Source organism: Hypanus sabinus, chromosome 8 (genome assembly GCF_030144855.1).
Source record: "Hypanus sabinus isolate sHypSab1 chromosome 8, sHypSab1.hap1, whole genome shotgun sequence".
Classification (NCBI taxonomy): domain Eukaryota; kingdom Metazoa; phylum Chordata; class Chondrichthyes; order Myliobatiformes; family Dasyatidae; genus Hypanus; species Hypanus sabinus.
In genome coordinates this window covers 170,399,428-170,427,001 of record NC_082713.1, presented here as the reverse complement: position 1 = coordinate 170,427,001, position 27,574 = coordinate 170,399,428, and the positions used below count along the sequence as shown (strand labels likewise).

Genomic DNA, 27,574 nt, shown 5'->3' with positions numbered 1-27,574 from the left:
ACAAGATAGAGGCAGGAAATATGTTCCAGATGCTGGGAGAGTCCAGTACCAGAGGGCATGGTTTGAGAATAAGGGGTAGGTCATTTAGGACAGAGTTAAGGAAAAACTTCTTCTCCCAGAGAGTTGTGGGGGTCTGGAATGCACTGCCTCGGAAGGTAGTGGAGGCCAATTCTCTGGATGCTTTCAAGAAGGAGCTAGATAGGTATCTTATGGATAGGGGAATCAAGGGATATGGGGACAAGGCAGGAACCGGGTATTGATAGTAGTTGATCAGCCATCACCTCAAAATGGCGGTGCAAGCTCGAAGGGCCGAATGGTCTACTTCTGCACCTATTGTCTAAAATTGGCAGGTCAGTTTTTTTTGAATTACACTTCTAAACTGTGGAACTCAATACCTAAATCTAAGACTCAGTTGACACTTTTAAACAGGTGCTTAAAAACTATTTATGTAATGGTGGTTTTAACTTACATCTTTTTGTCTTTTGTTTTTATGTCTGGACTTTATCACATTGTAAAGGACTTTGAACTGCATTGCCTGCAATGAAGAGCTCTATAAATAAGTTACTATTTTCTTCACCAGGTACCATAGGTTACAAATCACACCAGAACATTCCTCAGAGATCCAACATTACAATTTTAATATGATTAATATAGTAGAAAATTTATACAAAATAGTAATTCATGTGTTCATGACTTTCTAGACTGGATTGTAACATTCACTTGGTTACCCTCCATTGCCATGATAGAATGCACAGCTATCTGCTCATGTGGTCCAATGGAGGTGGTGTAGAGAACATCGTATTATCACTCCCAGACACTTGGTCAATTTTACCACGGGAAACCCCGTCTTAATAAGACAATGTACATTTGTATTCCTTCCCCTCCAAACCACAACCCAGTCATGGGCTGCGGTAAACTTGCCGGACTTTAGCTGAATTGGATGGAAAAAGACTACAAATGTCTTACTAATGTCTATAGCAACTTTCACTCAAGAATCCTGCGCCATAGAGCAGTGTCAATATCTTAACCAAAAAAAGTTAATAGAACTTTATACATCTAATCCTTAAAGCAACATTAAATACCAAGGATCAAAAATTATAAAAGTTACTTCTGGTTAATGTAGTACCAAGGTCAGAAATATCGTTTTAGAAATACAATGAGATATTAATCTCCATTACACTCTACACATTCCTAATATACATTATTGCTCCTTACAATATTCAACCTTCATTCCTTAGGGAGGAGAGAGGAAGTTTCATGTTCTCAGCGTATCCTTTGTAACAATATGACAGTGTGCACTGGAGCTGTCAGATTCAAACCCCTTGACTTGCAGCACTTAACGCTCTGGCTCTGAGAAATCACTAAAGTTCAAAATCTTTAGGACAGGTGCAAGTCTCACCCCACGAGCCAGGATATTTCAAAGAAAATTAGCTCATTGTAAACGTTCAGAAGCTTCCTTGATGAAACCAATTCAAAAAGGTCCACCTGTCACCCAGTTACACGTGAGCTGGTAGGTCTCATAGTGCAGATACTCCTTCGCTGGGTGTTGCTTGCCTGTGGCCTACAGGAGCAGAGGGGTTTGTTCACCTCTGGGTGGTGGCTTGACAAAGATCTGCTTGAAAGCAATCAGTTTATTCCTTAGCCGATCTTTCAGCGGAGGGATGTGATGACTGGGGTCCAAGACATTAGTTTTACGGCGTTCCTGTTTGCGCTTCCAGGTTTGATATGGATGTGGCGGGAAAACTGGCTGGTCTTTCTCACGTACGAACTGGAAGACCATTCCACTCACCAACAAGACCACCCACACTGACAGCAAGATGTAATCTGAGTGAAGAAGCAAACACAATTTCATCTGAGAGCAAGGCCAACTGTTCAAAGTAAATTTTCAAAGTACCTATATTGTATGTCAACATTTCCCACCCGCTAGGGCAGAAATGGTTGATATGAGGCACAATTTTAAGGCGATGGAAGAAAGTATGGGGGGGGGGGAGAAGAGGAGGAATGTCAGAAGTAGGTATCCCCACCCCTCCACACACAGCAGTGGGTGTGTGGAATGCCCTGCCAGGGTTAATGGTAGAGGTAGATACATTAGGAACAGTTAAACTGATATAGGCACATGGATGACATATTAAAAAAAAGATGACTACGTAAGAGGGAAAGGTTAGATCAATGTCCGAGTAGGTTAAAAAGTCAGTACAACATCATGGGCTTGTACATCTAATGCCAGTCAGCCTGAACACACAATTTTTGCTCCATCACAATTTAATGTAATTTGCTTAAAAATCCTAGTGTTTCAATTAAGATCGCTTAATTCATCCACAGAAAACTCAGAGGGACTATCCAACCCAGACCAAGCTTAATACTGTCCTCTTTCTCCCCAGATCTCTGATTAGATTCCAAAGTGTATTCAGGACCCCAGTGACACCATTCCCCCACCCAGACTCCGGCCTTCAAACGTTCACCAACACTCAGCGGAGTTCTCTCCTTCACCTTGAAGGATACTGCAGCAAACTCTGGTTAAAGTCCTCTTCACCAGTGGGACTCAGTCTGTCCTGAACACTGCCCTAGGATCATTCGGCACTTCCTACAGCACAGGGAAGTATTTCCACAACTTGAAATGGAGCTCACGTGCAGTTTGAAGGGTCACTGCACAGTACTCCAACTGGTAGGATGTAGCAAACAAATCCACTAAAGATTTCCAGACTTTCAAAGACATCTCCCAACTATCTGGTGGTGGGGGGGGGGGGGGGGGGAAACAGGACGGACAAAAGATTCTACAGATGCTGAAAATCTGGTTCAACATTCAACAGGAAATGTTGGAAGAACTCAGGTCAGGAAGCATCCATGAAGGCAAAAGGACAGACAACTGTTCAGGCAGACACCCTTCACAAGCACTGGAAAGGAAAGGGTCCCAAAACGTTTCCTCTTCATTTCCCTCCACAGACGCTGCCCGACTTGCCAAGTTCCTCCAGGATGCCATGTTACCAAGTATTTCTAGCTACTTCAGCATTCAGTGTCTGCTAAAGATTGCCCACAACACAGTCCAAATTAGATTTGTTTTCTGCCAAGCTGGGAATCAACACTTCACCTACAAGTCTGCTGGGTCATCTATTGTATCCATAGAAACATAGAAAATAGGTGCAGGAGTTGGCCATTCGGACCTTCGAGCCTGCACTGCCATTCAGTATGATCATGGCTGATCATCCAACTCAGAACCCTGTACCTGCTTTCTCTCCATACCCCTGATCCCTTTAGCCACAAGGGCCATATCTAACTTCCTCTTAAATATAGCCAATGAACCGGCCTCAACTGTTTCCTGTGGCAGAGAATTCCACAGATTCACCACTCTCTGTGTGAAGAAGGTTTTCCCCATCTCGGTCCTAAAAGGCTTCCCATTTATCCTTAAACTGTGACCCCTCGTTCTGGACTTCCCCAACATCAGAAACAATCTTCCTGCATCTAGCCTGTCCAATCCCTTTAGAATTTTATACGTTTCAATAAGATCCCCCCTCAATCTTCTAAATTCCAGTGAGTATAAGCCTAGTCGATCCAGTCTTTCCTGCCATCCCAGGAATCAATCTGGTGAACCTTCTTTGTACTCCCTCTATGGCACGAATGTCTTTCCTCAGATTAGGGGACCAAAACTGCACACAATATTCTAGGTGCGGTCTCACCAAGGCTTTGTACAACTGCAGTAGAACTTCCCTGCTCCTGTACTCAAATCCTTTTGCTATGAATGCCAACATACCATTTGCCTTTTTCACTGCCTGCTGTACCTGCCTGCCCACCTTCAACGACTGGTGTACAATGACACCCAGGTCTCGTTGCATCTCCCTTTTTCCTAATCGGCCACCGTTCAGACAATAATCTGTTTTCCTGTTCTTGAAACCAAAGTGGATAATCTCACATTTATCCACATTAAATTGCATCTGCCATGAATTTGCCCACTCACCTAATCTATCCAAGTCACCCTACATCCTTTTAGCATCCTCCTCACAGCTAACACTGCTGCGCAACTTCGTGTCATCCGCAAACTTGGAAATGCTGCATTTAATTCCCTCGTCTAAATCATTAATATATATCGTAAACAACTGGGGTCCCAGCACTGAGCTTTGCGGTACCCCACTAGTCACTGTCTGCCATTCTGAAAAGGTCTCGTTTACTCCCACTCTTTGCTTCCTGTCTGCCAACCAATTCTCTATCCACATCAATACCATACCCCCAATACCATGTGCTTTAAGTTTGCACACTAATCTCCTGTGTGGGACCTTGGGAAAAGCCTTTTGAAAATCTAAATATACCACATCCACCGGCTCTCCCCATTCACTCTACTAGTTACATCTTCAAAAAAATTCTATAAGATTCGTCAGACATGATTTTCCTTTCACAAATCCATCCTGACTTTGTCCGATGATTTCACCTCTTTCCAAATGTGCTGTTATCGACTCTAGCATTTTCCCCACCACCGATGTCAGACTAACTGGTCTATAATTCCCCGGTTTCTCTCTCCCTCCTTTTTTTTTTAAAAAAAAAGTGGGGTTACATTAGCCACCCTCCAATCCTCAGGAACTAATCCAGAATCTAAGGAGTTTTGAAAAATTATCACTAATGCATCCACTATTTCTTGGGCTACTTCCTTAAGCACTCTGGGATGCAGACCATCTGGCCTTGGGGATTTATCTGCCTTTAATCCCTTCAATTTACCTAACACCACTTCCCTACTAACATGTATTTCCCTCAGTTCCTCCATCTCACTAGACCCTCGGTCCCTTACTATTTCCGGAAGATTATTTATGTCCTCCTTAGTGAAGACAGAACCAAAGTAGTTATTCAATTGGTCTGCCATGTCTTTGCTCCCTATGATCAATTCACCTGTTTCTGACTGTAAAGGACCTACATTTGTCTTGACCGATCTTTTTCTTTTCACATATCTATAAAAGCTTTTACAGTCAGTTTTTATGTTACCGGCCAGCTTTCTCTCATAATCTTTTTTCCCTTTCCTAATTAACCCTTTGTCCTCCTCTGCTGGTCTCTGAATTTCTCCCAGTCCTCAGGTGTGCTGCTTTTTTTTTGCTAATTTTTATGTTTCTTCTTTGGACTTGATACTATCCCTAATTTCCCTTGTCAGCCACAGGTGCACTACCTTCCCTGGTTTATTCTTTTGCCAAACTGGGATGAACAATTGTTGTAGTTCATCCATGCGATCTTTAAATGCTTGTCATTGCATATCCACCGTTCACCCTTTAAGTATCATTTGCCAGTCTATCTTAGCTAATTCACGTCTCATACCTTCAAAGTTACCCTTCTTTAAGTTCAGAACCTTTGTTTCCGAATTAACTATGTCACTCCCCATCTTAATGAAGAATTCCACCATATTATGGTCACTCTTACCCAAGAGGCCTCGCACGACAAGATTGCTAACTAACCCTTCCTCATTGCTCAGTACCCAATCTAGAATGGCCTGCTCTCTAGTTGGTTCCTCGACATATTGGTTCAGAAAACCATCCCGCATACATTCCAAGAAATCCTCTTCCTCAGCACCCTTACCAATTTGGTTCACCTAATCTATATGTAGATTGAAGTCACCCATTATAACTACTGTTCCTCTATTGCACGCATTTCTAATTTCCTGTTTAATGCCATCCCCAACCTCATTACTGCTGTTAGGTGGCCTGTACACAACTCTCACCAGCGTTTTCTGCCCCTTAGTGTTATGCAGCTCTACCCATATCGATTCCACATTCTCCAGGCTAATGTCCTTCCTTTCTATTGCGTTAATCTCCTCTCTAACCAGCAATGCTAGCCCACCTCCTTTTCTTTCCTGTCTATCCCTCCTGAATATTGAATATCCCTGGATGTTGAGCTCCCATCCTTGGTCACCCTGGAGCCATGTCTCTGTGATCCCAACTATATCATATTCATTAATAACTATCTGCACATTCAATTCATCCACCTTGTTACGAATGCTCCTCGCATTGACACACAAAGCCTTCAGGCTTGTGTTTACAACACTCTTAGCCCTTATATAATTATGTTGAAAAGTGGCTCTTTTCGCTTTTTGCCCTGGATTTGACTGCCTGCCACTTTTACTTTTCACCTTACTACTTGTTGCTTCTACCCTCATTTTACACCCCTCTGTCTCTCTGCACTTGTTCCCATCCCCCTGCCACATTAGTTTAAAGCCTCCTGAACAGCAGTAGCAAACGCTCCCCCTAGGACATTGGTTCCAGTCCAGCCCGGGTGCAGACCGTCCTGTTTATACTGGTCCCACCTCCCCCAGAACTGGTTCCAATGCCCCAGAAATTTGAATCCCTCCCCCTTGCACCAGTTTTCAAGCCACGTATTCATCTGAAATATCCTCCTATTTCTACTCTGACTAGCACGTGGCACTGGTAGTAATCCAGAGATTATTACCTTTGTGATCCTACTTTTTAGTTTATCTCCTAACTCCCTAAATTCACCTTGTAGGACCTCATCCCGTTTTTTACCTATATCGTTGGTACCTATGTGCACCACGACCACTGGCTGTTCACCCTCCCGTTCCAGAATGTCCAGCAGCCGCTCAGTGACATCCTTGACCCTTGCACCAGGGAGGCAACATACCCACCCAGAGTCTCGTTTGTGGCCGCAGAAAAGCCTATCTATTCCCCTTACAATCGAATCCCCTATCACTATAGCTCTCCCACTCCTTTTCCTTCCCTCCTGTGCTGCAGAGTCACCCATGGTGCAATGAACTCGGCTGTTGCTGCCTTCCCCTGATGAGACATCTCCCCCAACAGTATCCAAAACAGTATATCTGTTTAGGAGGGAGATGACCTCAGGGGACTCCTGCACTACCTGGCTACTGCTACGCTGTCTAGTGGCCACCCCTTCCCTTTCTGCCTGTGTAGCCTTTACCTGCGGTGTGGCCAACTGACTGAACGTGCGATTCACGACTTTCTCAGCATCGCGGATGCTCCAGTACGAATCCAATCGCAGCTCCAGACGCTCAATGCGGTCTGCCAGAAGCTGCAGTTGGACACATCCATTGCTCCTGATGTGGCCTCTACATCGGCGAGACCCATCGTAAATTAGGGGACTGCTTCATCAAGCACCTCCGCTCAAAAAGCAGAACTTCCTGATGGTCAGACATTTTAAATCCCATTCCCATTTCAACATGTTGGTCCACAGCCTCCTCTTATGCCATGATGCCATTTTCAGGGTGCAGGAGCAGCACTTTGGTAGCCTCAAAACTAATGGCCCCTTCTGGTGAAAAGAAATCCTTCCCCACTCTGCCATTTTCCCTCTCCTCACCTGCCCATCACCTCCTTCCCCTTCTCCCATGGTCCACTCTACTCTCCTGTCAGATTCCTACCTCTCCAGCCTTTCACCTTTCCTACCCACCTGGCTTTACCTATCATCTTCCGGCTAGCCTCCTTCCCCTCCCCCCAGCCTTTTATTCTGGTGTCTTCCCCCCTTCCTTTTCAGTCCTGATGTGAAGGGTCTTTTCACAAAACATTGACTGTTTATTCATTTCCATTAATGCTGCCTGACCTATTGAGTTCCTCCAGCATTTTATGCATGTTGCTTTGGGAATCTGGCAAGGCAAATTTATGTTTACCCAAGGATCAGACAAGGCTGTTGCATGTTTCAAGAAGATGGCAATAACCCACATTGGACAGGCAGCGCAAATGTGTGCTTTAGTCTTGGGTGACTCGCAACTGACAGCCCACCCAAACAGTATGAAATCTCAGTCTGCATTAGTCTAAGACACTGGACTGCCTTGTTTGCTTCATAATGCTAGACTCCATCACTTGCCTCTTGCACCCCAGATTTGATAAATTCTGTTACGGTAGAATGCAAAGCTCATCTTGCATCCTACTCACACGACCTCGAGCCGAATCAGGCCATTCAGCCCATTGAGATCCCACCGTGGCTGATACATTTCCCCTCTCAACCCCATTCTCCTCCTGACTAATCAGGAACCCATCAACCACCATTTATTTATTTAATGATACAGTGTGGAATACTCTCTTCTGGCCCTTTCAGGCCCGCCCATCAACCCCGATCTAAATCTAACCTAATCATGGAACAATTTACACTGACCAATTCACCGGTCTTTGGACTGTGGGAGGAAATGGGGGAAGAAATCCACACTTGTCACGGGGAGGACAGACAGACAGACTCCTTACAGAGAATTCCAGGACTGAACTCCAAACTCTGATGCTCAGAGCTGCTAATCGCGCACCTCCTTTTCTGACGGTGTGCAGAGAGATAACAGTACAGAAAAATGTATCCAGTAAATTTAAATACACCCAATGAGTTCACCTCCACAGCTGTCCATGGCGATAAATTCCACAGATCCACTGTCTGTGACTAAAGAATTCCCTCCTCATCTCCGTCCCAAACAGATGTCCCTCTATTCCAAGGCTGTGCCCTCTGGTCCCAGACTCACCCACTATTGGAAACATCCTCTCCATATCCAATCTATCTAAGTTTTTCAATATTCGATAGGTCCCTTCCCCCACCTCAAACTTCTAAACTCCAGTGTGTACAGGCCCAGAGCCATCAGGTGCTCCTTATGTTAACCCTTTCATTCATGGAATCATTCTCATGAACTTTCTCTGGACCCTGTCCAATGCCTGCATATCTTTTAGGTTAAGGGGTCAGAACAGCTCACAATACTCCGTGATGCCTGACCAAGCCTCAGCATTACTCCTTTGCTTTTATATTTGGGTCTTCTCAAAATGAATGATGACATTGCATTTGACTTCCTTACCACTGACTCAACCCGAAAGTTAACCCTTACAGATGAAATCATAGTGCATCAATGTAAAAGAAGGAAAAACAACATCAGGTGTAGAATAAAGTATTACATTTACAGAGAAAGTGCAGTTCCGGTGGACAATAAGGTGAACAGTAAGCCTCTACCTCAGGTAGTCAAAGTGCCCCAACACATCACTGGCATCAGCCTACCTGCCAAAGACGTGTACAGAAAGCTACCAATCACGAAGGAAGGATCCCACCCACCCTGCTCATGGACTGGATTTCACTCCCATCAGGGAGGAGGCTATGTAGATCCACACCAGAAACACCAGACTCAGAAGTGGCGACTTTCCCCGAGCATCAAGGCTGATCAACACCTCCACCCGCTAACCCACCCTCCACACCCCCAATCACCACTGCTTTATCCTTACCGGTCAGATCCAGCTTATGTACGGACACTCCTGTGCCTCGTGTCACTTTAAGGACATACAATCAATGTAACATAAGCTATCTTATTTATACAATACATTGTTTTTATTATTGTTTTAATGTTCTTTATCTTTGTGTTATTTTTGTTCTGCATCAGATCCGGAGTAACAATTATTTCATTCTCCTTTACACTTGCATACTGGAAATGACATTAAACAATCTTGACCCTTACCATTCAGCTGGAAGGGCACATTCGTGAAGGCAGCTTTGAAGTCATCGTCAAGTGCGCGCTTGAGAACATTGAATGTGATGTAGGCCAGGCTGGTGAACACAAAGGTATGGATTGCGAGGATCACTGCGTAGGAGCCAATCAATCCACAGGCTGTTATATTCAACTGAAAGATATTCACAGTTCAGTCAGCATGAAAACACAAGCTCAGTTTAAAAACAGAAATTGTATGCTATACACTCAGTGGCCACTTTATTAGGTACACATTCTCAATTATGCAAATATCTAATCAGCCAATCATATAGCAGCAACCCAATGCATAAAAGCATGCAGACATGGTCAAGAGGTTCAGTTGTTGTTTAGGCCAAACATCAGAATGGAGAAAAAAATGTGATCTGAGTGACTTTAATAATGGAATGATTGTTGGTGCCAGATGGGGTGGTTTGAGGACCACAGAAACTGCTGATCTGGGATTTCCATGCACTATTCTCTGGAGTTTACAAAGAATGGTGTAAGAAACAAACAAACAAAAATCCATTGAGTGGTTTTCCAATGGGCAAAACTTCCTCGTTAATGAAAGAGGTCAGAGGAGAATGGCCAGACTGGTTGAAGCTGACAGGAAGGCAAGTAACCAAGTGTAACAGCACTGATGCGCAGAAGAGCATCTCTGAGCACACGTTGAACCTTGAAGTAGATGGGCTACAGCAGCAGAAAACCATGAACATGCACTCATTGTGGCACAAAAGCTAATAAGGAAGGCAGCCATCATCTGAGTGGATAGAGTCAGAGTGGTGATCTTGAAGGTTTAGCTCTGAGGCTTCTGTGAATAGAGGCTTCCATCAGAGAAGGAAAGAAAAGCTCTAGGTTAAGTTTTTTTCCTCCCCTTCTGCTCAGCTAAGATAACAGAGATGCCAGGCAGGATTTTTGAATGTGATGTGGGAAGGCAGGGAGATCTCCAGTTTCCCCGATTACAACTGCAAGAAGTGCATCCAGCTGCAACTTCTAACAATCCACATCAATGAGTTGGAGCTGGAACGAGATGAACTCCAAATCATTCGGAAGGCTGAAGGGATGATATATTGGACATATAGAGAGGTAGTTACACCCAAGGTGCTGGACACAGGAAGGGAACTGGGTGAATCAGGTAGGGGAAAGGTGTTAAGGAGCCAGTGCAGAGTACCTGTGGGAGGCGAGGGCCTCGATACAACAGCTATCGCTAAAAAGGTAGTGCTGAGAAAATTTGCCCCCTGGCCCTGATGGAATGCATCCCAGAATACTGAAAGAAATGGCAGAAGTTACAGTAGAGACTTCGGTGAAAATTTACTAAAATTCTCTGGACTCTGGGCAGGTCCCAGCAGATTGGAAGATGGCGAATGTCATGCCACTGTTCAAAAAGGGAATTAGGCAAAAGGCAAGTCATCGGGAAGATACAGATGCCTCAGGACTCTATCTCATGTTCTCAATATTTATTGCTTATTTATTATCTTTTTTCTCTTTGTATTTGCACAGGGACTGTCTGTGGCAATGAATTCTATAGAAACACCATTTGCTGGCTAAAGAAATTCCTCGTCTCTGTTCTAAAGGGATATCCTTCTACTCTGGCTGTCCATCCTGTTGGTGCAGTCTTTCATTGATTCTATTATGGTTATTAAATTTGTTGAGTAAAATCTGCTAGAAAATTAATCTCAGGGTTGTATATGGTGACATTTATGTAATGTACTTTCATAATGAATTTACTTTAATCGAAGTTTAGTCAGAGCATCCAAGGTTACAAAGAAGTCAAGATTGAGGGGGAAAATACCTCTTCCATGAGTGGTGGAGCAAAATGACAGGCTAAATGGCCTAATTCTGCCTCCACATCCTGCGGTCTAATGCAGGTAGAACGAATCAGTCCCATGGACAGGGATCATTCTGGAGTTGTGATGTTATGTGGAGTATAATAACCAATTAATTAAAATGATAACCAATCTTAAGTAAAATCATGTACGCAATTCAAGTTCCAACTGACATGCTGTGGCTAGTGAAAGCAGTTCCTGGGTGTGGGACATCCAATTCTGTCCCATTGAAACCACATGGGGGAAAACAGCAGATGAACGTTCCTGCTGGTAGCCCATCGTTGAAGGTCTATCCTGACCACTTAATGCTCAGTTCAGGGCAGGTCCGTTTGTCATTTAACCTTTTGGTTAGTTTTATATTCATGAAGCAATCCTTTAACACTAGAAAAAAAAGGGCTTATTGGGTTTTCAAAATATACACCTTGTGAACTGGGTATTCAAAGCAGTTCTTCTAGATGGGATGTGTTACCATTGTAATAATGTTATTCTGTAAATTTACCCAACATATAACAAATGCTAAACATTAAGTATGCAATTATATCAATCAAAATTATGGTTAATCACTTATTGTTTTCTTTGTGTTTAAGTATAAAACATGTCAGGAGAGTGAGATTCTCCTGCACTGTCTCCTGAGGTTTGCTGTGTGACTAAAGATGCATTTCCCAGTTACAGTTTGTGTGGCTCCACAACCTGAAGGCATGAACATAGGTTTCTCCTTCCATTATTTTCTCCCTTCTCTCATTCCCCTTTTTGACCTCTTACCTCTTCTCCCCATCTACCTTCACTTCCCCCAGTGTCCCTTCTCCTTCCCTTTCTCTCATGGTCCACTCTCCTCTCCGATTCCTCCTTCTCCAGCACTTTTCCTTTTCCATCTCTCACTTTCCACGCCCCTTCCCCAACCCATCACCTTTCAGCTTCCCACACCCACCAGCTTACTCCGACACCTTCCTTCTTCCTTTCCCGTCCCGAGGAAGGGTCTCTGCCTGAAGCATCCACTGTTGATTTGCTTACAGATGCTGCCTTTCCTGCAGTTCCTCTAGCACTTTGTAGGTGTGGCTCTGGAGTTCCAGCATCTGCAGAATCTTGTCTCTTAGACAAGACTTTAACTGGTATCAGTAAAGTACATCTGTGTGAGGGGTCACAAGAGATTCTGCAGATACTGGAAATCCAGAGCGCACACAAAATGCTGCAGGAACTCAGCAGGATAGGCTGCATCTATGGAGAGGAATAAACTGCCAAGGTTCAGATCAGGACTCTTCTTCAGGGCTGGGGGAAAATGCCTGAATATAAAGATGGTGGGGTGGAAGGGAAGGAAGATAGCTAGGTGATAGAAGAAGCCAGGTGGCTGGGAAAGTTGCGGGCTGGAGAGGATCTGATAGGAGAGGAGATTGGACTGTGGGAGACAGGAAAGGAGGTGGGGGACTCGTGGGGAAGTAATAGGCAGGGGAGAAGTTTAAGAGAGAGGAGTGGGGAATGGAAGAGGGGAGGGAAGAGGTTTACTGGAAGGAAAAATTGGTATTCATGACATCAGGTTGGAGGCTCCCCAGAGGGAATAAAGTTTTGCTCCTCCATCCTGAAGGTGGCGCCATCTAGGCACAACATGTTGGAACGGGAGCTAAAATGTTGGGCCGCTGGGAAGAGGGAGTGGAAAGCAATCCTCCAATTTATGATGGGCCTCACCAATTTAGAGGAGGACACAGCAAGAGCACCGGACACAATCGAGGACCCTCGCAGGAGAAGCATTGCTTCACCTAGAAAGACTGTTCAGGGCCCAGAATGGAAGTGAGGGAGGAGGTGTAGCATTTTGGCTGCTTTAAGGGAGAAGTGCCAGGGGAGGCTAGTGAGGAGGGGCAAATGGACAAGGGATTCACAGGGATCAGGTGGGAGAAAGAGGTGGTAAAGATGTGTTCGGTGGTAGGGCCCTGTTGAAAATGAAAGTTGCAGAGAATGATGTGTTGGATGTAGAAAGACAAGAGGAACTCTATCACTGTTAATGCAGTTAGAAGATGGGGTAAGCACAGATGTCTGGAAAATGGAAGTGTGGATGAGGGCAGCATCAATGTGTGCAGAGAAGGGGAACCCTGTTCTTTGAAGGAGGGCAGCTTATGTCCTGGAAAGGAAAGTCTCTTCCTGAGAAGAGATGCAACAGAGACAAAGGAACTGAGGAAAGGAGACAGGGTGTGAAGAGGTACAGTCAAGATAACCATGGGAATCGGTAGCTTACAGAAGATGTTGTTAGAGTTTGTCTCCAGACATGAAGACAGAGAGATTGAGAAAAGGGTAGAGAGGTGTCCAAGATTGACCAAGTTATTTTAAGGGCAGGGTGGAATTAGGTGATAAAATTGATGAGCTTAGCATGGGTGCAGAAAGCAGTGCCAAAACAGCTGTCATTACATTAATATTAATTTCATCAAACAATGATTGAAATGTCTGAAGGAACTCACAGCTCGAGGACAACTGAAGGATGCGAGAGGTACAAGTATAGCCAAACATGCCAACAATATCCAGAAGACAGAATCATCCTGGAAGACTTCAATGTTTCCTGAGATGTACAGAAAAGTTAAATTCATCAACATCTAACTCATTTATGTGCTTCAATTTGACAACATTTTACTAAATGTAATTATAGGAAATCTTATCGGACTTCTTCACACTTTATTATCCATGAACCTTACTGGGACATTGCCTCCTATCTCATCACCAAACACGGCCCCAAACAGTCCCTCCAGGTGAGGAGGCACTTCATCTGGGAGTCTGCCAAGTTCGTCTATCGTATCCATGCTCCTGGTGTGGTCTCCTGTACGTGGTGAGCCCCAGACAGATTGAGCACCTTCACTCCAACTGCCACAAAATGTAGGATCTCTCGGCACAAACATCTACTTTTGTAACTTCTAGTAGTTTCCCTCCCTCCTGGCCTTTTCTGTTTCCATTTCCCAACCTCTGACTCTTTTCCTCACCTTCCCTTCACTTTCCCCCGGTGTCCTTCCTCCTTCCCTTTCTCCCAAGGTCCATTCTCCTCTCCAATCAGATTCCTCCTTCAGCTCTAACTTTTCCATCTATCACATCCAAACTTCTTAATGCACCTCTGGTCACCTGTCACCTTGTACCCCTCCCCCACCCACCACTCACCTGTTACCTTCAACCCCTCCCCCACCCACCTGTCAGCTGAAATCACCTGTCACCTTCAACCCCTCCCCCACCCACCAGATCTCACCTGTCACCTTCAACCCCTCCCCCACCCACCACTCACCTGATCTCACCTGTCACCTTCAACCCCTCCCCCACTCACCTGTCACCTTCAACCCCTCCCCCACCCACCACTCACCTGATCTCACCTGTCACCTACCCCTCCCCCACCCACCTGTCAACTGATCTCACCTGTCACCTTCAACCCCTCCCCCACTCACCTGTCACCTTCAACCCCTCCCCCACTCACCTGTCACCTTCAACTCCTCCCCCACCCACCGCTCACCTGATCTCACCTGTCACCTGATCTCACCTACCTTCAACCCCTCCCCCACCCACCTGTCACCTGAAATCACCTGTCACCTTCAACCCCTCCCCCACCCACCACTCACCTGATCTCACCTGTCACCTTCAACCCCTCCCCCACCCACCACTCACCTGATCTCACCTGTCACCTTCAACCCCTCCCCCACTCACCTGTCACCTTTAACCCCTCCCCCACCCACCGCTCACCTGATCTCACCTGTCACCTTCAACCCCTCCCCCCCTCACCTGTCACCTTCAACCCCTCCCCCACCCACCACTCACCTGATCTCACCTGTCACCTTCTACCCCTCCCCCACCCACCTGTCAACTGATCTCACCTGTCACCTTCAACCCCTCCCCCACTCACCTGTCACCTTCAACTCCTCCCCTACCCACCGCTCACCTGATCTCACCTGTCACCTGATCTCACCTGTTACCTTCAACCCCTCCCCCACTCACCTGTCAGCTTCTACCCTCCCCCCTCAGGATCACACTGTCAGCTACCCCTCCCTCACCCATACATGCTGCCTGATTGCCGAGTTCCTCCAGAATTTTTGAACAAGCCATTCAGCCCATCACATCCGCTGCCACTCTATCATGGTTGATTTATTTTCCCTCTCAAATCCATCCTCCTGCCTTCTCCCCATAACCTTTGACATCCTGACTAATCAAGAACATGTCAACCTCTGCTTTACATATACCCAACAGCTTGGCTCCACAGCCATCTTTAGCAATGAATTCCACAGATTCACCATCCTCTGCCAAAAGAAATTCCTAATCTCTGTTCTAAAGGGACATGGTTCTATCCTGAAGCTGTGCCTGCAGCCCCTAGACTCCCCAGACAGCCTTTGCTTGTGTGTGTCCTGCAGTTACTCACCCACTGGTGTGAAGACGACCACTGCAGTGAAGAGGAAGCCGAGAACCAGGCCGACGGGCAGCATGGCGAAATGAATAGATCCAAACGACCACCAGCAAAGTACCAGCAGTGCTCCCCCAACAAGGCCCAGGACGGCAGTCAGACTCAGCACCACTACGTGAAACCAGAGGAACATTCATGAGCCACACCAACAGAAAGAATGTATATCCTGTGATCGGTTTTAAACCTCACGATGGTACATGGGGTATTGGGGGGGGGGGGGGGGGGTGAGGGTAGCACCTCAGGTGAAGGAGCTTGTTGTGTCCATTCTGGGGCAGCTCACTCACCTTTGGGCCCCACTGGACACTCAACTCTCATCTGTGGCTTCAAGCAGCTGTTCGCATGCGACACCAGCCATACCCCAGTACGACACTGACAGGTGAGAGTTACCAGCGGGCCTCATACCCCGGTAAGACGGGACATGCCTGTCCTAGCACAGGCAATCAGCCCCAGACCGAGATCCAGTGGCCAGGAAGCTGGCTCTACAACACCACGTGGAGAGCAAAGGCACAGAGCAATCACCATTGTCCACTGCAACCCCAGTTTGTGATGACTACCCGTTCCACCGGACGCAGACTTCCAATGTCGAGAGAGTGGAACTGCCCCTTTCTCCACTTTAACAATCTCTCCTGCACGGGTCTGCTGTCAATGGGTATGATGGACAACCGTCGCCAAACTCCAGGGACAAGCAAGGCTTTGTTTGGTTAGATTTAATGTGATGAATGCTGATGGGTTAAAAGGTCAGCACAAACACGATGTGGCACGCTTTTAGGATCAATTCACAAACAGGAGAGAATCTGTAGATGCTGGAAATCCAAGCGACACACACACACACAAAATGCTGGAGAAACTCAGCAGGCCTGGCAGCATCCGTGGGGAAAAGAAATACAGTCGACGTCTTGAACCGAGTCCTGCCAAAGGGTCTCAGCCTGAAACAATGTTCTTTTTTGTCCATAGATGCTGCCTGGCCTGCTGGGCTCCCCCAGCATTTTGTGTGTGTTGCTATCAGGATCAACGATGATTAGGTGAGGAGGGTCTCCATCTTTTCCCAAGGGTGGGGGGAAATAAAGAATTAGAGACCACGGATTTAAGGTGAGGGGAAGGATTTAATAAGAACTTGAGGAGCAACTTGTTTTTAGAAAACAAGCATAGCGTCTATGGACAATGAGCTACTGAGGGTGGTGAGAGAGGCAGATATATTGGGGACATTTCAAAGACTCTTAGACAGGCACAAGGATGATAGAAAAATGGAGAGCTATGTGGGAGGAAAGGGTTGGATTGATCATGGGCCAAATAGCTCATACTGTGTTGGAATGGTCTACTTTGGATTGAAAACAGGAAATCTTATTTAACCTGTGGATGCTACAGGGCAAGGGAAATGGTCAAGGTTATGGAGCAGAAGTAAAAAGACTGAGATGGTGACCAGCTTACAAGGTTCATTAACAAGTTTATTTTCGTCTGACTACACACTACATACAACCAAACGAGAGGATGTCCTCTGCACCATGGTGTACCCACAAAACATATCACACATGGAACACGAACCAAAATCTATCCATAAATAAGTTCATAAAATACAATTCAAAATGTATGTAGTGCCCAGCACAGGTAAACGGTAAACAGATCGCCGTCCTGGTGACGAGACCTCGGGGTATTCATCAGTCTCACAGACTGAACAAGGAAGCTGGAAATGGGGTCTGAGTATTTGAAATGAGGATTGGGGGTGGGAGCAGCCTCAATGGATCAAATGCTCCCATCAGTCCCATCTCCCCTCCATGCCGTGGTTTAGCTTAGAGTTTGCCAAGATTAACAAAGGGCAAAATGTACACCCAATGCAATGCCTTGAAACCGAGAACACCAAACCCTGACCATCTTCAGAATTATTATCTGGTAAACACCACTGTGAAGATCAAAGAGCTGAAACTGACTAAACTAGCATCATTCACCTCAGGTGAAGACCACATTCACCGCACAGACTGTGCGCGCGTATGACTGTGTGCACAGTCCAGGCCCTTTAGCCCACGACGTTGCGCCAAGCTTTTAACCTACTCCAAGATCAGTCTAACCCTACCCTCACACTCGCGCCTCCATTTCTCTATCAGTCTATTGAGTTGAGTTGTTCCTCTCCTCGCCTTATGGCTCATCAGGCAGCAACCTTGATGCTTCTTCAGCAATTGTCTGTCTCTCTTTTTTTTAAAAAAAAGCCCAAGTTGCAAGTTGGATGCTCATCCAGCATGGATGAAAAGCACGCAAGGAGTTGTCCGGATTCAAACCTAAACCACTTGCCTTGAAGTCTGATGCAGATGCCACTACACCACCAGCCAGCTACATGCCTATTTAATTCTCTTAAATGTCCCTAATGTACCTCCCTCTTCCACCATCCCAGCAGTGGTTTCCACTCATCCACTGTGAAAAGAACTTACCTCTGACATTCTTCCCAATACAGTCCTCCAATAACCTTAAAAATGATGTCCCCCTCATACTAGCCATACCTGCCCGGAGGGAGATACAGATCTCTGGCTGTCCATTCGATCTATACCTCTCATCATCTTGTACCTTTCAGTCAGATCACCGCCCATCCTCCTCTGCGCCAGAGAAACCTTTGCCTTTCCACCCAATTCAATCTGGATTTTCATGACTTACCATCATAGTCCAGTGAAAATGTCCGCATGAGAAAAATGAAGGATAGAAATCCCAGGATTAAAAATCCAATGAAGAAGAATTCTGCAAGGCAAAGAAAACAGAATAGCAATTTACTAAAGCAAATCCAGAAGTACACACTTGTTCAAAAACATTGAGACATCACAGAAACTGATGAAAAAACATTTCCCACCAATTAATAGTGACAGCATTATCCACTACCTGGGCCATACCATCTTCACACCACTGGAAATACAGAAGTCTGAAGTCTCACACCACTAGATTCAAGAACAATTACTTCCCTTCAACCATTCAGTTCCTGAACCAACAGGCACAACTCTGATCATCCCTCAGTAGTACAACACTGACCAATAGACTTGTCTAACTGTGCTCTTTCTAGAAAAGTGCAGTAAGTTTTGATGGTGTTGTGTGCCTGTGCTGCTGTGTCTTTGTCACATACTGTACTGTACAAAGTCTTGGCCACAAGATGGATCAGGAGAATGGGCAGATGGAATATAGTGTCAGGAAGTGTACGGTTTGCAGAAGAAACAAAAGGATTGACTATTTTCTAAATAGAGGGAGCGAATGTGTGCACTAGGGAGCCCAAGACTTTTGCACAGTACTGTAGAAATTTCATGTTTTGCACTGTACAGCTGCTGCTGCAAAAAAGCAAACAGATAAACTTCATGACATGTGAATGATAAACCCCATTCTGATATGGGTCTCCATTGTGGACCGAGTAGATATGTCACCATCACTACCCTGAGATTCCTGAAAGAAAATGAATCTCAGGTTGGTATATGGCAACACAAACGTTGCTCCATAAGGTTGTTATAGCCGGGGGTGGTAATGGAGACAAGCTCCCACTACCCATTAAATGCTCCTAATGACACTCATCTCAAATAGCCCGACAAACAAATCCAGCTCCTGGCCTTCACATGTGGCTTAGTTACTAAACCTGACGGAACCTTTTCTACTGACAGGAGAAGGGATAAAGGTGAATTACAGGTGCCTGAAAACCAGTTGCTTTGAGCAGATGGGGCTCACCAGCCATGGTTGGCAGCCCATCTGGGAGAAGGAAAACTCTGATCTCAACCCTCCACTGCCCTGCAGCCACACCCACTCATGGGGAATGCTTCGGGAATAAACTCCAAGGAAAAATCTGGAGCTGGAATCAATTCCCTACAATGGGCTCAATGTTGACTGGTACTCCTGCAATGTAGCTGGTGCCAAACTGCACATCAATCTCTGCTGTCCAGCTGCTTGGGCAACAGATGGCATTCATATCATACTGCCCTGGCTTCCCTATCATGCAGGCAGCTGGGATGCAATATCCATGGTCAACCCGATCAACAGAGGGCCTCTAATACATGCAGTACTTTGATAATAAATTTGCTTTAAAGGTTGAAGCCTCGCCCCACCCTGATATAGAGAGACCTGCTCAACAGAGCAAATGCCCAGAGTGCAGCTCTCTTCCACATGACACTCAATATCATTCTCCAATTTCTCCTCAAACTCAATCTCCAGAATGTACTCGAACTTAATCTGATATCCCAAAACTTTTCCTAGGACAATACAACCTCCATATCAACACTCACCTAGTAATGAAGTGAAAGAAACCAAGGACTGGCATTAGGTGTCATCTCAACAGAAGAATGCTGTTGACATCTAGAACTAAGCAGTACTTTGAGGCTGGACAAACAAGAACTCACCCGTCTTCAGATAGCTATGCCCAAAGAAACAAACAAACAATCCGAGAAGTCCAACTACAACGAAAAAGGCTTGCGTTGATCTTCTTCCTAGAAAGGAAAGACTTCCAGGATGAGTACTTGCAGTGTTTTTCCCCATCCAATGCAGCAGCTCCAAATTCCCAACAGCATCTGGACAGAGGCTAAACACAAGAGATCAAAAATGGGAAATGGGAAAATAAAGGGGGAGGGGTGGAGATTAGAAGTTGGAGAAATCAATATTGCCATCAGATTGGAGGCCATTCAGACAGATGACATACTGCTATTCCCTCTGGAGTTGGCAGGAGAGGAGGCCACGGACTGACATTTCGGAATGGGAATGGGAAGTTGAATTGAAGTGGGTGGACAAGGGGAAATACTGCCTGAGGCTGCAAAAGTACAGATTTCCCAGACGTGATCTTCCCTCAGAGATCATCGTGGACAGTCAACTCACTTGAGCAAAAAGGCAAGCAGATGGGATTCGGGTACAGCCACCCAAGGGGCTGAATGGTCAAGACAAGGCGATAAATGAAATACATAAGGGATAAAACACACAAAACGCTGGAGGAACTCCTCAGGTCGGACAGATCCGTGGAAAGGAATCGAGTCGACATTCCAGGACTGAGAAAGGGGGAAAAGATGCCCAGGAGGGGAAGGAAGCTAGCAGAAAGATGCTGGGAGGTGAGAAAGGTCAAGGGCGGGAGAGAAAGGAATCTGACAGGAGAGGAGAGTGAATCATAGGAAAGAGAAGGGGGGCACCGGAGGGAGTGATAGGCAGGTGAAAAGGGGTAAAAACTCAATGTGGGGAATGAGGAAGGGGGGGGACTTTCTTTTGTGAAAACAGAAGGAGAAAACAATATTCATGCCACCAGGTTGGGGGCTACCCAGAAGGAATACAAAGTGTTGATTTTCTGCCCTGAGGGTGACCTCCAGTTCCACCCCCCTATTCCCCACATTCCAAAGGTTAGGATTTGTGAACTGTGGGCAGGTGATGTTGTCACCAGAAGCATGGGAATACTTGTGGGCTGCTCCCAGTAGAATCCTCGCTGATTTTATGCAAACAATACATTTCACTGCACAATTTGATGTACTTGTAACCAATAAAGTGGATCGCTGATCTTTGGATTCGGGGTTGGAGGCAGGTATCGTGCCTACAGGAAGCTGGGAGGCAATGTGACTGCAAACGCACCAAGTTCTTGGTTTCTCCGAGAAGCTGCATTTGGAACAAGACGGGATATGGAGGATGGCAGGCAGTGCATGGCTTTGCAGAAACTTGCTGCATTTCTTACACATTACACCAGCAATGCTGGGGTTGTGATTTGGAAAGAAATGTGGGCTGAATATATTAACATACTGAACAGGGAGGAAACCACAGGCTGCCAAAGTCAAACTATTCAAAAGTTTAGAAGCAATACATACTCAGCGTGTGGCAGCTGTCCATTTGGGCTGTGAAGTTACACCCATACGTGTGAACGAGTGTGTAAGCTGCAGACGTATTCAACTCCAGATCTTTAACAACAACGTTATAAATCACCCCTTGGCCTCGTATAGAGGAGACGGTGAATGCGGTCTTGTCTTGTGTACCCAGGCTGAACAACTGAAAGAGAATGAAAAAATTGTGTTTCAAAATCAACATCAGACTCCTGAACGAGCAAGGATAACGTCACTCACATCAATAATGAAATGACTCCACAACCTACTGACTTACTTTCAAGGACTGACTCTAAGAATACAGCATTCGATCTCAAGACACAGGATCAGAATTAGGCCATTTGACCCATAACATCTGCTCTGCCATTCCATCAAGGCACACCTCTTCCTTCCCACAGTGCAAAGACGTACAGGTTAGTTGGTAAATCGGAAACTGTCCTGTGATCAGCCTGGGTTCAATAGGTGGGGTTGCCGAGTGGAGTGCCTCATTGGGCCAGAGGGCCTATTCCACGCTGCATGTTCAAGTAATCTCTTACCCCTGTCCGCCCCACTCTCCTGTCTATCACTCTACAAGTTCGCAGTCCTACTTATTATTTTGGTTTTTGTTTTGTATTTCTCAGTTTGTCTTTTGCACATTGCTTGTTCGTCAGTCTGTGTGTATAGTTTTTCATAGATTCTCTTTTATTTTTTGTTCTACAGTGAAGGCCTGCAGGAAAATGAATCCCAGGGTTACACGGTGACATATACAGTACATACTCTGATAATACATTTGCTTTTAACTGAATAGTTTGCAGGTCTTACGAGGATAGCTTGAGCAAGCTCAGGGTTTTCTCTTTGGAGTGAAGGAGGACGAGAGGTGACTTGATAGAGGCGTACAAGATGATGACAGGTATAAACGGAGTGGACAGACACTTTCCCCCCAGAGCAGAAATGGGCAATACGAAGGGACATTATTTTGAGGCGATTGGCAGAAAGCATAGGGAGGATATCAGGCTTTCACACAGTGAGTAGTGGGGCATGGAACACCCTGCCAGGGGTGGTGGAGGAGGCAGATACATCAGGAACATTGAAGAGACTCTTAGATAGGCACATGGATGATAGAAAAATGGAGAGTTATGTGGGAGGGAAGAACTAGATTGATCTTAGAGTAGGTTAAAGGTCAGCTCAACATCGTGGGCTGAAGGGCCTGTACTGTGCTGTAGTTTGAGCTCTAACAGTGGAAAAGTCAATAGGTACAAGCAAAAGGTTCAGAATGCTTGTCTTCAATATACTGTGGGTGGTTCTATGTAGATAACCCACCAGTAAACACCCTGATCCCACCAGGCTGGGTATTGTTCCATTTACATACATAGCTGGATCTGCAGCTCCCAACATTGCACCTTGGTGGTGGTGGGGGGGGGGGGGGCGAAGAAAGAAGAAGAAAAAATAAATCAGAATGGCAGCACAAATCTACTGCACCAGATTTCAGGGTTCAATTCCGCCATTGTCCGTAAGGAGTTTTGTGTCCTCCCTGTGATGATGTACGGGTTAGGGTTAGTGAATTGTGGGCATGTTTTGTTGGTGGTGAAAGCATAAGACAAAGGAACAGAATTAGGCCATTCAGCCCATCAAGTCCACACTATCATTCAATCCTGGATCCCACTCAACCCCATACACCTGGCTTCTCACCATATCCTTTCTAGCGTAAAATGAGGAGCCCAGCATGGGCAATAGGGCTGAATGGTCTGCTCCTGTATATAAAGGTGTAGATAATCTAGTTTTCTAAACCAGAGTTGAACCCATGAACACTACCTCAGCACTTTTCCCCTTTTTTGGCACTATTTAATTTAATATATTGTAACTTATGTAGTTTTTAATTTATATATTGCAATGTACTGTTGTCACAAAACAGATTGCACAACATGTGCCAGTGATATTAAACCCGATTCTGAAGTCTTGGATGTTTGCTACACCAAACCATTATTGGGTGAAATCCATTCAAGGGCAGGAACAGACAGCAGACCTTGACTCCATTTTCTTCCACCTTCTGAACTTCAGCCATCTTCTGGAGAGAGGTGAAGAGGGTCTCCTCCGACAGGTCACCCTCTGGAAGGAAATACTGATAGACATCGTATTGGAGTCTCCCAGTGCTCACACACACAGGCGGAGGTGCTCCCCTGTAACACAATTAATGCTCAGTTTATCGATCCCAGCAGAGTCTGGAACAATCTCGGACATCACTGACAAACCAACATTTACTGAGCTTCGTCCCTAATTACAAGAGTGGCCATGGTGGTGAGCCGCTGCGTTTGATCCCTCTGGTGAGGGCATTGCCACCATCCAGAGGAACTGCTGCTGCAATGATAGAACAGTACAAACCCTTCAGCCCATGGCGTAGTGCTGACCTTTTAACCCTTCCGTCCCAAAGAGCACTTAGTGAGGTACGTTGAGGAATAACTATCCGACAAGAGATCGGAGGAAACTCCACTATTCTGCTTTGGAATCATGGATTTAGAGATGCTCAAATGTGGGGAAAGTGGACTGATATGGGCGTTGCATAGGAAGAAGAGATTCGTTCAGCTGATTACCAATTTATGGCCTGTTCCTGAGCTTTACCATTCTACGCTCTATGAATCTTTTCACAATCCCATGAGAGGACAGTCAGTTTCTCCATTCACACCTGATCCAACAGGCAGTACCTCAGTGCAACACCAGCAGTCTTGCATGGAACATGGAACAGTACAAGACCTTCAGCCCACGAAGTTGGGCCAATATTGAACCTGGTTTGGCCTTCATTGAATTCAGAGCTGTGAGGTCATGTTCCAGATCTACAAAACCCTGCTTGGACCACACTTGGAGTATTGTGTTCAGTTCTGCTTGCCTCATTATAGGAAGGTTGTGGAGGGTTTAGAGAGGGTGCTGAGGAGATTTACCAGGATGCTGCCTGGATTAGGGAGCAAAACGTGTGAAGAAATGCTGAGCAAGCTGGGGCTTTTCTCTTTGGGGTGAAGGAGGATGAGAGAGGTGTACAAGGTGATAAACATAGATAGGGTGGAGAGTCAGGGACCTCCATTGCCACCTCTCCCCCCCACCCCACCACCACGAGTGGAAACAGCTAAAACAAGGTGGCATCATTTTAAGGAGATTGGAGGAAATTATAAGGATATGGGGGATGTTAGAGGCAAGCTTTTTAAAAAAATATATATACACAAGATGATGGGTGCATGGAACACTGAACACTCAGGCATTTTGGTGCAGATACATTAGGGGCATTTAATAAACTCAGACAGGCACATGGATGATAGAAAATGGAGGGTTATGTGGGAGGGAAGAGTTAGATTGATCTTGGGATAGGCTAAAAGGTGGCGCAAAGGGCCTGTACTGTACTGTTCTATAGTAACAAAGGATTTTTTAATCTCCCAGTGGACTTACTGGATACAAGTACAGCCCTGTGCTGTTGCACTGGGCAGATGCCTAGCTTATTACCAAGCCTGAGTGACACAAAGTCACAACCAGCAAGTTTTGTGGATGTTGAGATCAGTGCTCACATTCCACAGATTATATAACCTTGAGATTCATCTGTCAGCTGGACGAAACCCAGCTGACAGTTCAGGAACATAGGCACTCAGAATTGTGCAGCCACAGCAGACCAATTGCCTGGCCGAGGAGAGGGAAGCTCAATTGTTTGAATAGTGAGGTAGTTCAGACAGCGAGTGAGCAAAACCAGCTCCTGACATCAAGTTCCAGCCCGAAAGGCTGGAAAATATCAGTGTTTAAAAGACTAGGTTAAATAATGGTGTGCCTTAGCAATGCGAGGGAAGTCAGAGCTGACATTCCAAGAGATGAATCATTCAGAACACCGCACAATTCAATTGAACATCTGATTTCATCTAAATTTTATCTGAATTTAGATTGCATTTGGAGTGCTGTGTTCAGTTCCGGTCACCTCATTATTGTGAGGGTGGGGAAGCCTTAGAGGGGGTGCAGAGGAGATGCATGGTTTAGAGAGCATGCCTGATGAGGAGGGGCTGAATGAGCGGGGGCTTTCCTCTTTGGAGCGAATGAGGATGGGGTGACTTGATAGAGGTGTCAAAGATGATAAGAGGCATAAATCGAGTGGACAGATGATTGGAGGAAAGTAATTAAACATGTTGTCAAGACTCACAGACATTTATAGAGGAAGATTGAACAGGATAGGACTTTATTCCCGGGAGCAAAGGAGAACGAGAAGAAATTTGAAAGAGGTATACAAAATTAGAGGGATATAGATAGGGTAAATACAAGCAGGCTTTTTCCACCAAGATTGGGTGAGTTGAGAACAAGATGTCATGGGTTAAGGGTGAAAGGTGAAATGTTTAAGGAGAATCTGAGTGGGAATTTCTTTACTGAGACGGTGGTGAGAGTGTGGAATGAGCTATCAGTGGAAGTGCTAGATGTAGATTTGATTTCAACATTTAAGGGTAGCTTGGATAAGTACATGGAAGGGAGGGCAGTGGTCTGGGTGCTGGTTGATAGCTGCAGGCTGATTAATGAGCTGAAGGATCGGTTTCTGCACTGTAGTGTTGTATACAAAACTGCCGCCACAGCTAGCTGTGCCTAGCCGAGGAGAGGAGAGCTCTGATGTTTGAACAGTGAATCAAAACCAACTCATGACCCCGCGTTACAGCCCAGTAGGCTCACAAATAGTGCTGTGATCATGTTTAAAGGGTTAATCGTGCACCTTAGCAATGCAAAGGAAAACAGAGCTCACATTCTCAAGAGATGAATCACTTGGAACATTACATAATTCAGCTAAACTGCTTATATTTCTACAAGTTTAGACCACATTTGAAATATTGCCCCAACATTCAACTGTCCCTACAACTTATGGACACTGCCAAGGACTCTAAAACTTAGTTCGATATTTTTGCTCATCTATTCATTTGTACAATTTGATGTCTTTTGTACATGTGGTTGTTTGTCAGTCTTTGTTGTGTGGTTTTTCATTGATTCTAATGCGTTTCTCTGTGTGTACTGTGAATGCCCACAAGAAAATGAATCTATGGGTTGTATATGGTGACATACCTGTACTTTGATAATAAATTTGCTTTGAACTGTGAACTTGTGTTTGGTTCTGGTCACCTCACTCGAGGAAGGGTGTGCAGAGATTTAGCAGGTTTTTGCTTGAGTTCAGAAGCATGCTTTGTGATGATCAGTGGAGGCAGTCGAGGCAATTCTCTTCAGCAAAGAAGAATGAGAGGTCACGTGATAGAGGTATACAAGATGACAAGGGACTTTTCTCCCCCCAGGATGGAAATGGTTAATACAAGGAGGCATAATATCATAGTGATTGGAGGAAACTATGGCGGGTGGGGGAAACACCAGAGGAAAGCGTTTTTTTTTAAAGAACACAGCAGAGAGTTGATGGACCATGCTACCAGGGATGGCGGCAGAGGCGGATAGATTAGGGAGATTCAAGAAACTGTTAGATAGGCACTCGGATGATAGCAAAATGGAAGGTCAAGGGGGAGGCAAGGGTTAGTTTGATCTTGGAGTAGGTTAAAAGGTTGGCACAACCTGTAGTATACTATAGTACTATAGTGTTCGATGCTTTATTGTCTTAATTGCCCAAGTGTTTACAAGGAGGGGAATTCCCTCCCCATTTACCTTGCTTAAATTCACTGAGTTCTAGGTTGCCAATCTCAACGTCTGCTCATCTCTGCCATATCCTCTGCAGGTTAAGATGCTCACTTCTAATCAGACTCCCCATCCTCAGAAAAAGCAATTACCCACCCACAAGCAGTCTGGTAGCACTGGCAGGTGGAGTTTACCATGGATTCTGGCTTTAATTCCTTCTGACAAGAGCCAAAAGCAGTCAGCTGCATCTTATTTAGATTACAGTGCAGAACAGGCCCTTCCAACCCAATGAGCACACCACCCATTTAACATTAGCCTAATCACAGGACAATTTACAACGACCAATTAACCTACTAACCAGTACATTTTTGGAATGTGGACACAGGAAGAATTACAAACTCCTTACAGACAGTGCTGGAATTGAACTGTGATCTCCAAATCCCTGAGCTGTAATAGCGTTGTGTTAACTGTTACACTTCCGCACCCCCCCCACCCCCCACCATTCCTCCTTTAGAGCCCACTCCAAAGGAGAAGA

At 45.5% G+C, this 27,574-nt stretch overlaps 1 protein-coding gene across 2 annotated transcripts in view; it reads right to left on the bottom strand.

The window, feature by feature from the left end:
* Positions 1 to 614: 614 nt before the first annotated feature.
* Positions 615 to 27,574, bottom strand: part of tm7sf3 (transmembrane 7 superfamily member 3) — a 54,830-nt gene continuing 27,870 nt past the window's right edge. For both annotated transcript variants that reach the window (XM_059978539.1, XM_059978540.1), the window contains exons 5-12: positions 23,447 to 23,600; positions 21,433 to 21,610; positions 19,999 to 20,085; positions 18,290 to 18,370; positions 15,608 to 15,760; positions 13,683 to 13,780; positions 9,407 to 9,569; positions 615 to 1,824 (exon numbers count right to left, since the gene is read on the bottom strand). In XM_059978539.1, the coding sequence (XP_059834522.1) occupies positions 1,562 to 1,824; positions 9,407 to 9,569; positions 13,683 to 13,780; positions 15,608 to 15,760; positions 18,290 to 18,370; positions 19,999 to 20,085; positions 21,433 to 21,610; positions 23,447 to 23,600 (1,177 nt within the window). In that variant the 3' untranslated portion in view covers positions 615 to 1,561. The remainder of the gene's footprint in view (positions 1,825 to 9,406; positions 9,570 to 13,682; positions 13,781 to 15,607; positions 15,761 to 18,289; positions 18,371 to 19,998; positions 20,086 to 21,432; positions 21,611 to 23,446; positions 23,601 to 27,574) is intronic.